The sequence below is a fragment of the Pristis pectinata genome, chromosome 6, assembly GCF_009764475.1.
Source record: "Pristis pectinata isolate sPriPec2 chromosome 6, sPriPec2.1.pri, whole genome shotgun sequence".
Taxonomy (NCBI): Eukaryota; Metazoa; Chordata; class Chondrichthyes; order Rhinopristiformes; family Pristidae; genus Pristis; species Pristis pectinata.
This window is the reverse complement of record NC_067410.1, coordinates 33,636,381-33,650,567: the sequence shown is the minus strand read 5'-3', so window position 1 is coordinate 33,650,567 and position 14,187 is coordinate 33,636,381. Positions and strand designations below refer to the sequence as shown.

The following is a 14,187-nucleotide window of genomic DNA, read 5'->3' as shown; positions in this document are numbered from 1 at the left end:
TGTATTTTCCTTTTATCTTTTCACTGCCCATGACCTTGATTTCACTAAAATTACTCCAGAAGGTTGTTTCTTTCTTTCAAATAAAATAAGGCAATTCTTAGTTCAATGTTTAAAGTAGTATTTAAAAAAAAGTACATTTTATTTATTTGAGATGTATGGTTATAAAAAATACTGCATTCCATTATTTTATTAGTTGATGTTGCTTTGTAACACTTATTAGAGGTACTTCATTCGCAATGTTGTCTTCACAGACCATATTGCGCAGAACATATACATAAAAGAGAGTGGTTTATTTGCAAAGCAAAAGACATTGCATATTCAAGCTCTCTGCTACTAACTGAATTTTCCAGTCATTGTTACAAAGCGGGCTCACCACATGACTCTCCTTCCCAGTGGGATCCCTGCACATAAATACTCACAGTATGCCAATGCATATACAAAGACTAGAGCTTGAATATTGTCTGTGCAATTAAAATTAATTTCTATTGAACCTATGGCACTGTAAACTTGACAGTTTCTATTCAAGAGGAGAGAGAACCATTTTTGGGGAATCAAATACTGGATTTTAATAAGGGAACCATCTGTCAGATTGAAACCACATGCTGTTAGCATGGGGTTTTCTTTAGCAGTGCGACCAAGAAAGCACCCCTGAAATGTACAAATGTAATTTACAACATTCCAACTTGTCAAAGCCATGAATCACATCTGTTCTGCCACTTTTATGGCCTTCCTTAATTATAGCAAGACAATGTGAATAAAAAAAAGTGCCATGTATAGCTGGATATTGCCACTTTATATTTTTCATCAAATGAGAGACAGATTGGTAATTTCAGAAGCATTAGCACAGTTTCTAAAAAAAACCATTCAGCCCATCATGCTGATGTTGACTCTTTGAAAGACCTTTCCAATGTCCTGTCCACTCCCCTGCTCTTTCCCTATGGCCCTGCAAATTTTCAATTAAATGGCAAATTCACTCTTGAAAGTTTCTCCCTTTTGAACAGTGCATTCAAGATTCATAGAACTGGGTGATTAATGTTCTTCCCAACTCCCTCTGGAAGCAACTGTCTCCTTATTTATTCTACCACCCCCTTCTAATTTTGAACAATTCTAACCTTGTATGCTCTCAGGAGAACAAGTCCAGTTTCTTAAGGCTCTACTCATAATCGAAATCCTCATTCCTTGTACCACTCCAGAAAATTTCCTCTGCATCCAGTACCTTGATATCCTTCCTAAAGTGCAGTTGCCAGAACTGAACACAATGTTCCAGCCAAGGCCTAACTAGTGTTTTATAAGGACTTAAGTTTCTTTGCTTTGCATCATACTCTTATAAAGCTCAGGATCTTGTAAGTCATTAAACAGTCGATCCCTGGACCTCTCTTAAAAGTCTACTATTTTGTGTTGGCACTTTATCAAAGTTATTTCTAGTGCGATCTGATATAAAATTCTCATCCATTTGTTTAAATTCATTAAAACTTCAGGAGTGGATGATACCATTAATCACCTGCAGCCTAATAACATCCCCAACCCTTGCTCAATCTTAGTTCCTTCAGTTAGGCTGTGAAGTATATCCCTCCTGTTGCATTGCCATTGGTGGCCAGACAGTCAACAGTCAAAGCCCCAATTCCCTGTGAAAGCTCCTTTGTGTCTACCTCTTCATTTTAGACACTGCTTAAAACCTACTTTAACCAGGGACTTAGCTTGCCATGTTGGCAACACTCCTTGCTGTCCATTTATTTCTGATTTTTTCATCTCTGCTGCACGTAGGGACATTTCCCTATAATTAGGATTCTATGTAAATGCAAATTGATGTTGTGAAGGGACAGACTTCTGAAGGAAATAGTCATCTAACACTTGATTTAGTATTTTCTTATCAATATGACTCCTGATTTAGTGTTTTCTTATTGATTGTTACCTGACTTTACCTGGTAAAAGTTAAATGCATATTGTGGAGTAATGCTGTTGCATTGGTGAATTATAAAAATATTTTAATTGTAATCCTACCTACTCAACCACTATATTCCATGTGCTGACTGATCCTATTTATTCCTCTAAATTTCTAGCAAATAAAGGTAACAGTGGTAAAGAGAGAGAAACCTCAAAATATCTGTAACATGCTGACTGATAACCGTAGATTCGGAGCATGGCATTTTCTCAGTTTTGAACGCCGATTACAATAGTTCATTTTAGTACTAAAGGTCTGTAGCTCTGCTTAGGAAAAGAACAAGGGATTCCTCTTGGTATCTTGGCCAGTTCATTTGTTCCTCAATCAACAACATCAGACATAAATGAAAAGGTTATTCATTTAATTTGTTGTTTGGAGGGCTATGCTCAACTTCAAGGTATTGTATGATATATGATTCACTTTGGAATTTTCTTTAAGAGATATAATAACAAGCAACATAAATGCAAATACTTCCTCTTCCCCCTCTCTGCAAGCTTTAAAGATCCCAAATCATGTAAGCTTAAGCAGTAATATTTGGAGAGAAGTTGCAAATTAATGCAACATTGAAAATAGTAAATGTAACAAAGGAAATAAGGCTTGCTCTGCCCCAGATAAAATGGGGGAAATTCAGGAAGATAGTGAAAAGGAAACAAATAAAAAGAAAAGGAGTACTGAGAAATATAATTGGATCAATCTCTGACTGGAATAGCTGACCTTGGGGTAAACATTCATCCTCAGAAGAATGTGCTAATCGCACAAACAATCGTTTATGCAGATTGTCAGGCACTTATGAAATTCATTTCCATTGAAGGGATTGGAACTAAATTTGGACGCAGAATGCACTGTATGTATTATTATTTCACGCACTTGGCACATGGAATCAAAGACAAATTTCTATCCTTTAGAATTGGGACCAGTACAAGATAGCACAGTGGTTAAATTACTAAAGTAACATCAAAAGGCCTGGATTATTGATGATGTTTAATCCAATGTTAGCAGGTGGAGAATTTAAATTCAGTTAAGGGGGTAAATCATTCAAATGTTCATATTGTTATAATAATATGAAACTATCTGATAGTTATAAAAGCACAGTAAAGGAAGGAAATATAAGATAAGATATCTTTATTAGTCACGTACATCAAAACACACAGTGAAATGCATCTTTTGCGTAGAGTGTTCTGGGGGCAGCCCGCAAGTGTCGCCATGCTTCTGGCGCCAACATAGCATGCCCACAACTTCCTAATCTGTACGTCTTTGGAATGTGGGAGGAAACCAGAGCACCAGGAGGAAACCCACGCAGACATGGGGAGAACGTACAAACTCCTTACAGACAGTGGCTGGAATTGAACCAGGGTCATTGGCGCTGTAATAGTGTTACATTAACCGCTACACAACCGTGCCATCCGTACCTGGCCTATGAGTCCAGATTCATAACTGAGGATTCTTGAATGCCCTCTAAACAATCCTAGCAAGTCACTCAGTTCCTGACTAAGAATGGAACAAATATTGGCCAGGGAGGTGACATCCACAGTTATGAACAAATGAAATAAACTGTGACGTTGACTTGGAAGGATGATTTAGAGAAAAAATGATCTGGGAAATAAATTTGATGCAGACAGGTTGACCCTTTCAAATCTGAAGGAGTTTTTGAAGAAGTGCTCAGAAATTTGACAAGTGTTGATATGGGATTGTTACATGCCACTTTGCATATATTTGCCTAAGGCTGGAGAGAGATATCAAACAGCCACTTCTGGGGGCTGGGGGTACTAAACCTTGTGCTTTCCGGCAAGAATTAGTGGAATTGTAATTTAAACAATATTCTGTCCCCAGATCTGCCCAAGATCAAAGGAAAATTGATCAGATGGTTGGGACTACATTTGAGAACTTAATATAAGAGCACAAGAAAATTGTAGGCCACTCGGCCCCTCAAGCCTGATCTGCCATTCAATATGATCGTGGCTGATCTGCCCTCGGCATCATCTCTTTTGGTGTGCCAGTTCCCTGATCTTTCAGAAATTTATCTGCTTCCCCCTTAAATGATCTAACCTTCTCAACCCTAAATAGTGATGGTACATAAACAAATTTGTGGTGCCGAGACCTGTCACTCTCCCTCCCAGTACCACACTGCTTTGGATTCGCCCAGTGAACACAGACTAATTCTGGAATTTATCAGTGTGCTCTAGTAATTGTATGGGTGCTGCAATTACATACTGATCCATTGAAAGAATTTTGAAAATCTTCTTCAATTTATATATTTGTTGGGATATGCAAGATAACCATTTAATTGATAATTATAAATCTGTTACTTTTAAATTTGTTTACAAAGTTTAGGATTTTGTTTGAACAGCACTTCTGTTTGGTACATTGTTAAAGGAATATGACCTGGAAATTCATTCCGAGTCAGTAGCACTGTATTCCTTGTGGTTTCAAAAGCTATTGAACTCTACCTCCCAAATTCATTCCATTGATTTAAATACGGGGAAAAAAACTGCACTGAAAGCAGGCAAAACAACAGTGTTAATTGTAATATTTGTGTAATTAACTATTTCTAGTTCATGCCATTCAGCAGTACAAATAATCTCTTATTCCATTTGCTCATCTAGATATAATTCATACAGGACTGCCCTGCTCTCTCTCTCAATGTTTCATGCATTAAATAGGATCAAATCAATTTTCAAATGCAGAACAATAATTTGAAATATAATGCATTTCATTGATCTATCTTTTTACCTTCTATAGATGGCAGAAGGTAGACACTGTCAGGTTAATCTCCTAGACGACAGAAAACTGGAGCTACTCGTTCAGGTAAGGTATCTCTCTCTGTTGCATAGTTCTTTGAATCAACAATGATTTGCTTCTACTCTGGCTTTGTGGGTTCTGAAGTGACCGATGAGGACTTTGTGGGAACTATAGACTTTTCTACATACAGGGCAAGATATGACTGAAGGGACAGGTGTGTAGGTAGTGCTCCTTCCACGTGGCCTCTGTTCTTAAGTGTCCGGAATACTCCTCCTCCACTTTTAAGTGGTCACAGATCAGGGATTTCCAGGAGTCAGTGAGGATGCAGCATTCTTCAAGGTTGCCTTGGGCACATACATGAACCTGTTTGTCAGTCTTCTTGGGAGTCCATTCCTGTGACAGAGCTTGGAATAGAATGTCAATTTCAGGATTCTGGTGTCAAGTCTGTGAACAATGTGCTTCCTAACAAGCTGACTGAGTTAAAATAAGACATCATTGATGATGTTGGCTTAGGTGGTTCACTTATCCTTCCAGTAGATTTTTGAAGGATTTTGTGGAGACAGCTTTGGTAGTATCTTTTCATTTCCTTTGGATACTTGCCGTAGATAGTCCAGATCTCAGAAATGTAGGAGGGCGGGGATCACCCTGTAGACCGTGAGTTTTGTTCCAAGTGAAACACCCAATTAACCCCAATTGATTAAAAGTTGTGCTGGTGCATTGAAGGCAGAGGTGAATTTCATCAATGTCTTTGCTGAGATACGGGAAGTGGTCCATACTTTCCAGGGTCTCACTATGAACCTTAATTGTCCAGAGGCAGGTTGGTAGAGGACCTTTCTCTTGCGGATGTTGAGTGTAAGGCCCAAGCTGTCATTTGTTTCATTGAACAAGTCAACAAAGGCTTGGGCCTCTACCGCCAAACATATACCAACGCAAATGTCATCTGCATCCTGCAGCCCAATTGCTGATGTTCGAGTGATCTTGGCTGTGGTGTGTTGTCACCGTCAGTTGAACAGTTTCCCATTAGCTCTGAAGATTAGCTGTGCTCCCACCGGCAGCTTGTTGAAGGTGGAACACAACACTATGCTGAGAAAGATTGGGAAGAGTTTTGGTGTACTGATGCAGCTTTGTTTGACACATATCTCCACAGAGCTTGTTTCTGTTTCAACCCATTTGTTGGGATCATGGCTTGCATGTCATCCATCATGAAGCAAATGTAAAATGGGGATGAATTTCTGTGGGCAGTCAAATTCAAAAATGGGGTATTCTTCATTGGGGTAAATGGGGTATTGCAAAAATGTATTCTTCCATTACTTTTCCACTTCTGTAATAATGGATATCCAATATTCATTGATATGAGTTAAAGTTAGAGGATAGGGCACAATCATAAAGGATTCAGATGGAACCGTACAACGACAACAGCAAGATTGATATTTAATTTTAGAACCATGAAGAAATACTATGTATGTGGTTTGCAACACAATCCATATTTTAAAAAAAATCAAACTCCATGCAGTTGATGTGCAAATGAATTAAGGATCGAAGACTTAAATGTCAAGTAACGGACTTAAACACGCAATCCTCAGGTCCTTGTGTTTGCTTTTAGCCAAGGATTATTTATGAAGCTTAGTCAATGTAATGGAATTCTTTCTTTCCATCAAGGTGAATCACAGTCTTGTGACCGTAAAAGACACTATGTATATTTCTAACATACCCTATAGTAAAATCAAATGCTGACTTTTCTGAGTCATATCAGGTCAGTGAATGAGTAATAGGGTTTCCACCCAGATTTTAAACACTGGCATTACTTGGTTTTAATCAGGTTGTCAACAGAACAAATCAAGATTACTTCCTAAAAGGGAAGTTTTGCAAAATTGAGTTATGTCATCAAGTCACATTTACCCAGATTAATCTCCACCTGGTAATGAAAATCAAAAAAACGCTGCAGATGCTAGAAATCTGATGAAGGGTCTTTGACCTGAAATGTTAACTCTTATACTCTGTCCACAGATGCTGCTTGCCTTGCTGAGTGTTTGCAGCATTTTCTGTTATTTTAATCTCCACCCAGCATTGACCAATTATAGAAAAGCTTTGGATGAGACACAATTTCAGATTTGCCTTGTCAAGATAACATTGGTTGGAAGCAAATTCATTACATGAATCTGCAGAGAACAAAGGATGATTTACATGTGATATTAATTTATTGCCTGTAGAAGTTTTGCTTTAATTATCCTGCTAAGCCTGGGCCCTTCAATGACAATGGATAAATACATTGCATGCTATACCACCAAGCCACAGCATAAGACCAGAGAATTCATTCCTGCATTGTGCCAACTGGATCTGTGTGGGTTACTGCAATATTTCAAAGAAAAATCTCATTTCTTTCCTACTTAGGAGCACTTTGAACGTTGATGCTGCAATTGGAAAACAATTTATTCCAATAGAGAAACAGAAATAAAAATTGATCAAAAAAAAGCAAGTGGAATAATAGGTTCTATTTTTACATCACAAAATGCATATGTGTGAAAATTGTAGTGTTTCAGAATCAAAATCAGGTTTATTATCACTGACATATGTTGTGAAATTTGTTGTTTTGCGGCAGCAGTACAGTGTAAGACATAAAAATTACTATGACTTAAAGTGTGTTCAATGCTTTATTTAATGAAGAAATTGATTTAATTTCCAGAATTATTACAAGTACAGATTATGGGGGGTGGTGGTAGAAAGGAAATGTACCTTAATGCTTTGCACAAGATATCTCAGATGTCCAAAAGTATGAATACATTCATCAAAGAACCCCACAGTTAATGTTGCTTTGAAAGTCATCTTTGGCCAATGTTGTGCACAAGTTTCGGATAAGGTGTGGGTCAGTGCTGTACAAACTTGCATTTTTCCTTGTATCATTCTGTGGAAGCTTCCAGGAAATAGATATTTAATGTTGCTGTTGTGGTTATTGAACTTCTTGTAAAGTTCAAGGTTCAGGAAAAAGGCTAGTACATTTCTTTCACTCCTATACATAATTCTGCAGAAATATCAAAATATTGGAGCTGAATTTGTGGATGCTCAGGATGTTTAGGCTCTTGCCCATTTAATTTCCATTAACTTTTGCATGGGAAATTGCTATTGGTAAGAGATGGAAGTAGCACAATACCAGCAGAACAAGTCAAGCAACCATGTCTCAGCTTTACCAGTCATGAGCTGTATAGTCTGAACCAGGTAGTCTTGGTCACATTGGTAAAGGCGATTTCAAATCAGGAACAGGAAATGGAAGAGAGAGAAAGAAAAGAGACAAAGAGAAAAAAAAATCAATATAAAAATACTGTAGGTGCTGAATATCTGAAAACCAGAAAATGCTGTGAACATGCAGGAAGTCAAGTGGCATCTGTGGAAAGAGAAACAGAATTAACACTTCAAGATGAAAACCCCTTGTCAGAACTGAAATATTAATTCTGTTTTTTTTTCCAAAGAAAATTTTAAATGGATTAATTATTTTAAAAAATCTCCAGCAAATTTTAAAAGCTGTGGGAATAAGATGCCACAATATAGATGTTCAGCTTCTGTGCTAGAGCCATTGTTCGGCCTTAATTAAATCATAATATTGTCAAAAAAAACATGACGGATCTGAATGGACATACTCTAATTTTTGTGGTATTTGGTCCATATTCTTTATTTTAAATATTAAAACATTCCCTGTGCAATAGATTTAAATGGGACAACTGAAGGTAGATATGTGCAGCTTTTTAAGAAGCCGCAATATACTGGTCAGCGATATTGGGATCTTTGTATTTAACTGCCTGTGCTTGTCTGAAATTACAATTCAGTTTTGCAGAAACAACACTAACTTCTGGTCCAATGTCTGACGGAATCATTCCAGAGACAATTTTATTTTGAGCAACAAACAATCTGCTGGAGGAACTTGGCGGGTCAAGCAGCATCTGTGGCAGGAGAGGAATTGCCAACATTTTGGGTCGAAACCCTGCATCAGGAATAATTCCTTTTCTCCTCATAGATGCTGCTCAACCCACTGAGTTCTTCCAGCAGATTGTTTGTTGCTCCAGATTCCAGTATCTGCAGTCTCTTGTCTCCAAAGTTTTTTCAATTTATATAGAAAACACAATAGAGTACTCCAGGCAAATATCTTCTTCAGGCAAATGAGGAAATATGCTGTTTTATAAGAACAGAAATTCTTGTACAAATAAAGCAGACTGTCCCTCCACTTAAAATTTGGAAGAATGAAAGGTGAACTAATTGAAACGTACAAAATTCTTGTGTGACTTGACAAGATAGATGCAGAGAAATTGGCTGGGCTGCTTGGAATGGGGTCACAGTCTTAAAGCAAGGTCTGTGATGAGGATCTTCACCTATAAAGGAGTGAATCATTGGAATCCTGTCCCCAAGAGGACTGTGGAATTACAGACACTGAGTATATTCATAGGGACTGATATATTTTTGGATGTTAAGGGAATCAGGGGTGTGGGTTTAGTACAGGAAAGTGGCACAGGGGTAAAAGATCAGCTACTATCTTATTGAATGGCAGAGCAGGAAGTTGAATGGCTTACCCCCACTATTTCTAATGTTCCTATAAACAGCACAAACTCATTTTCACTGTCCATGTAATTTTGTGACACAAGTGAAATACTGGGCTGCTTCTGTCAATTTTTCTGCACCTGTTTAGTTATTTTTCCGTTTCAGGATAGGAGCAGGAGAAGCCTTTCCAGTTTAATTTTATTCCCACTATTCAGTAATATCAAGGCTTATCCATTCTTCAATCCCATTTACGCACCTTTGTTTAAATTATTGATACTCTACTAAACAAATCTGTCAACCTGATTTGTTCTAAAATTAGACTTATCCTTTCTTGTTTTAGATACCCCCAGCAAAGCACTGACTTATTTTTAATTTTAATTTCCTGGATTAGATCACCCCTCATTTTTCTAAACTCTAGAGAATACAAGCCATACTTGTGCCACATGTCCTCGTTATTTAATCCTTTAATCTATTATTCTGGCAAATTTGCAATGTATGCTTCCAAATCCCACTCACTTTGGAATACACAAGTGAGTGGAAAGCTAACCTGTCATTAAAATGGATCACGCTCGTGGCTCAATTCCATGGAGAACCATGGAAATGTTGAGGGGACAGGTTATTGCTTTCTGGATTTCCATGCCTTCTATTTAGTCTAGGAATGTTTCAGAATGTACTGAGCCATGGAACCAGATGCATATCATATCTGGTCCCTCAGTTTTATGCCAGTCACAGCTGTTAAACCTCAGGTGGCCACATTAATTTGAATGGATTTGCCAACTATTAGAGAAGAGGTACATTTAGCCATTTTATTTCACTATATATTTATGTTTTAATCAATTATAGTTGTTTCTTGTTTTTTACAACTTTAGAATTTAAATTAACTTGAACTACTTTGAAATGTCTCTGATTTTCAGTCACATTTCAAAATCGTGAAACAGGCCTTTCACAATGTGAATCTTCAAAGACCAACAGAGTAATTAACTTTTCCAGATCGGAAGGAGATGAACTCTCATTTCTTCACCTTGAAGTATAGCTGCTGTAGGTTTGCCCACTTGAATTCCTCCATGTCCCTTTGCAACTTAAAATCAGGTGCTGCTTCTGTCCCTCTGTAATTTTCTGTTCTCACCCACACAGCTTCCTGTCCCTCCCAGTGCTGTCATCTGCAGACTTGGGGATATAACTCCAGTCTTTCACTAACATCATTAGTATATATCTGGTGGGGGGGGGGGGGGGGGGGGGGAAGGTGGCTCCTCTATAGCAGACTCTTGGAATCACCACTTAATATTTCTCATCAATCGGTGAACTTCCCCTTTAACATTGTATCAAAGGCCTTATCTAAATTGTGGAATTGGAGGTTTCTGTAACATCAAGGCACTTCTTTGGTGTGTTGGATATCTGGCCCTTTCCCACTCCAAAGGTTTCTCATCACCCCACAACCACATCTTTCTAATGTGAAAATACCTACTTTTCCACTTTTAGTCTTTTCTCAATTTCGTAGCCTAATTTTCTAGCCTTTTCTGAAGAAACTATGAATGTGAATTTACTTTTCCCATGATGCAGTATTTTCATCTTCCAACTTACTTTGATAAAGTTGGACACACTACTAGACTTGAGAGATTAATTTGGAAGCCCCTATAGATGGAGTTTGCCTTCAGCTTTACTGACAGCTGGACAATTCAAAACACTTAGTTACTCAAAGCAGAAACATGGCTCCTAACAGGCAAACAGACCTAGATGGACAGAATAACTGATGAATAACGATAAACACTTATGATGCTGGAGGAACTCGGCAGGCCAGGCAGCATCCATGGAGAAAAGCAGGCAGTCAACGTTTCGGGTCAGGACCCTTTTTCAGGACTGAAGATAGGAAAAGGGGAAGCCCGATATATAGGAGGGAAAAGCAGAACAGTGATAGGTGGACAAAACAAGAGAGGCAGAGTGGGGACGGGGAAGTGATAAGTAGATGCAGGTGATAGGCAGGTGCGGAGGAGGGAAGAGCAGATCCACCGGGAGATGGGTCAAAGGTAAAGAGAGGGAAGAAAAAAAGGGTGCTAGGAAAGGGAAGAAAAGAAGCATGGTGGGGAGGGGGGAGGTTTTGTGAGGAAAAGAGGTGGGGATTACCTAAAGTGGGAGGATTCAATATTCATGCCATTAGGCTGCAAGGTTCCAAGACGGAAAATGAGCTGCTGTTCCTCCAGTTTGCTCTTGGAATTCTGGCGGTGGAGGAGGCCGAGGACTGTCATTATCTGTGATAGTGTGGAAGGAGGAGTTGAAGTGACTGGCAAAGGGGAGATGCAGGTCGCAGTTACAGACAGAGTGTGGGTGTTCTGCGAAACGGTCACCTAGTCTGCGTTTGGCCTCACCAATGGAGAGGAGGCCACACTTGGAGCGCTGAATGCAGTAGATGATATTAAGGGAGGTGCAGGTGAATCTCTGTCTCACCTGAAAGGACCATTTGGGTCCCTGGATGGAAGTGGTGCAGGTGTTGCACCTATGGCGGGGGCAGTGGAAGGTTCCCCAGGTGGGAGCGGGATGGTGGGGGGGAGGGGGAGGAGTGTGAGAGTCGCGGAGAGAGTGGACCCTGCAAAAGGCAGAAAAGGATGGGAGGGGAAGATATGCTTGGTAGTGGGGTCCCTTTGGAGATGGTGGAAGTGGCGGAGAATGATGTGTTGGATATGTAGGCTGGTGGGATGAAATGTGAGGACAAGGGGGACAAATAGCAAAATTTATGAAACTGTCAAGTTCCGCATGGAGCTTTGCCACTAATTTTCACCCAGCTCTCCAATTCACTTGGACTATATCTGACACCTCTCTCTCCTTCCTCGATCATTCCGTCTCCATCTCAGGAGATTCCTTATCCACTGACTTCTTCTACAAACCCACTGATGCCCACAGTTATCTCGATTACAGCTCCTTGCACCCTGTCTCTTGCAAGGATGCTATCCCTTTTTCTCAATTTCTCCACCTCCGCCGCATGTGCCCCCATGATGAGGCTTTCCACTCCAAGACATCCGAGATGTCCAACTTCTTCTCTAACCGGGACTTCCCCCTGACTGTGGTCGAGAGAGCTCACGCCCATACCTCTGCCATTTCCTGCACCTCCACTCTCACCCCCACCCCTCCCAGACCCAAAAGGGATAGGGTCCCCCTTGTTCGCACATTTCATCCCACCAGCCTATGTATCCAACACATCATTCGCTGCTACTTACGCCATCTCCAACAGGACCCCCACCACGAAGCATATCTCCCCCTACCCACCCATCCCGCTCCCACCCAGGGAACCTTTCACTGCCCCTGCCGTAGGTGCAACACCTTCCCCTACACCACCTCCATCCAGGGGCCCAAACAGTCCTTTCAGGTGAGACAGAGATTCACCTGCACTTCCCTTAACATCACCTACTGCATTCGGTGCTCCAAGTGTGGCCTCCTCTACCATTGGTGACACCAAACGCAGACTAGGTGACCGTTTTGCAGAACATCTGCATTCTGTCCATATCCACGACCTGCATCTTTCCCATTGCCTGTCACTTCAACTCCCCCTCCCACACTATCACTGATATGTCAGTCCTCTGCCTCCTCTACTGTCAGGAGAATTCCAAGCGCAAATTGGAGGAACAGCACCTCATTTTCCGTCTTGGAACCTTGCAGCCTAACGGCGTTAACATTGAATTCTCCCACTTTAGGTAATCCCCACCCCCCTTCCCCAGACCTCTCCCCCCCACCATGCTTCTTCCCTTTCCTAGCCCCTTTTTTTTTCTCTCTCTCTTTACCTTTGACCCATCTCCCGGTGGATCTGCTCTCCACTCCCCTGAACCTGTCTATCACTATCTCTTACCTGCATCTATCTATCACCTCCTTGTCCCCACCCCACCTCCCCTCCTTTGTCCACCTATCATTGCTCTGCTTTTCCCTCCTATATGTTGGGCTTCCCTTTTCCTATCTTCAGTCCTAAAGAAGGGTCCTGACCCGAAACGTTGACTGCCTGCTTTTCTCCACAAAATGCTGCCTCGCCTGCTGAGTTCCTCCAGCATCATCGTGTTTTTCATCTAGTTTCTAGCATCTGCATTCCTTTTATTTCTATAGCTGAAGAACACTTTTTCTTCCTCTTTGCATTAATAGCTTTCGTTGTTGGCTGGTATTTGTTTGCTCAGCATAAAGCTGAGGAGGTTTCGACACTATATATCTGATCCAAGCTGGCTTGGGGTTCTTTCCAGTTTTCCCACCAACATCAGTCACTTATCAACCCAGAATGTTCTTTACCTTAAATATGTATGTAGTTGTGGATTTATTTGCTGAGGACCTGAATTCTTTCAGGTTTTACCATTTATATTTGACTGAGCGACAAGGTGTTATCAGCTCCTTACTCAGACTGAGAATGCCACAAAAGAGGCTGATTAGGCTCTACTCATACTAACAAAGCCAAGTGATGACAGTCCCCTTTTTAGAGCTGACAGCCATGCTGCCATTAATTTTTTGCACTAGCTATGCTAATGACATTCGCTAAAACAATTTGCAACATCTCCATTATTCTATTGCCTGGAGCAGAAGACCGATAATGCTGCTGGCCACAGGACAGGTTCACTTTTACTGTTTGTATTATGATGATTATGTTTGCAGTGATTCCTATATCAAAGAGATACAAATGTGGAAAGTCAAGTCAGTTCATCCTGGATAATCCTTCAAGTCTTTTCTACGATGATTCCAAGATTTTTACCTTTTTGCCCTACTTTGAAGCCTTTTCCACATTGACCGAAATTGTCACTAAAGTAAGGCCCCAAAAATAAGGGGCAGTATAAAATAAATGTATTGAAAGCATAGAAAAAGGATGAAGGACAACTTTTTGAAATACCAAAGGGCATGCATTTAAGGTGAGGGGTGTAGGTTCAGAACAGACGTGAGGGGTATGTTTTTTACTGAGAGAGTGGTGGATGCCTGGAATGCATTGCCTGATAGGGTTTTGGAGGCAAATTCATTGGGGGCTT

General features: G+C 40.3%; 1 protein-coding gene across 1 annotated transcript in view; it reads left to right on the top strand.

The window, feature by feature from the left end:
- Positions 1-14,187, top strand: part of LOC127572118 (FERM domain-containing protein 4B-like) — a 178,692-nt gene that overhangs the window by 31,527 nt on the left and 132,978 nt on the right. The window contains exon 2 of the mRNA XM_052019011.1: positions 4,682-4,747. Within this exon, the coding sequence (XP_051874971.1) occupies positions 4,682-4,747 (66 nt within the window). The remainder of the gene's footprint in view (positions 1-4,681; positions 4,748-14,187) is intronic.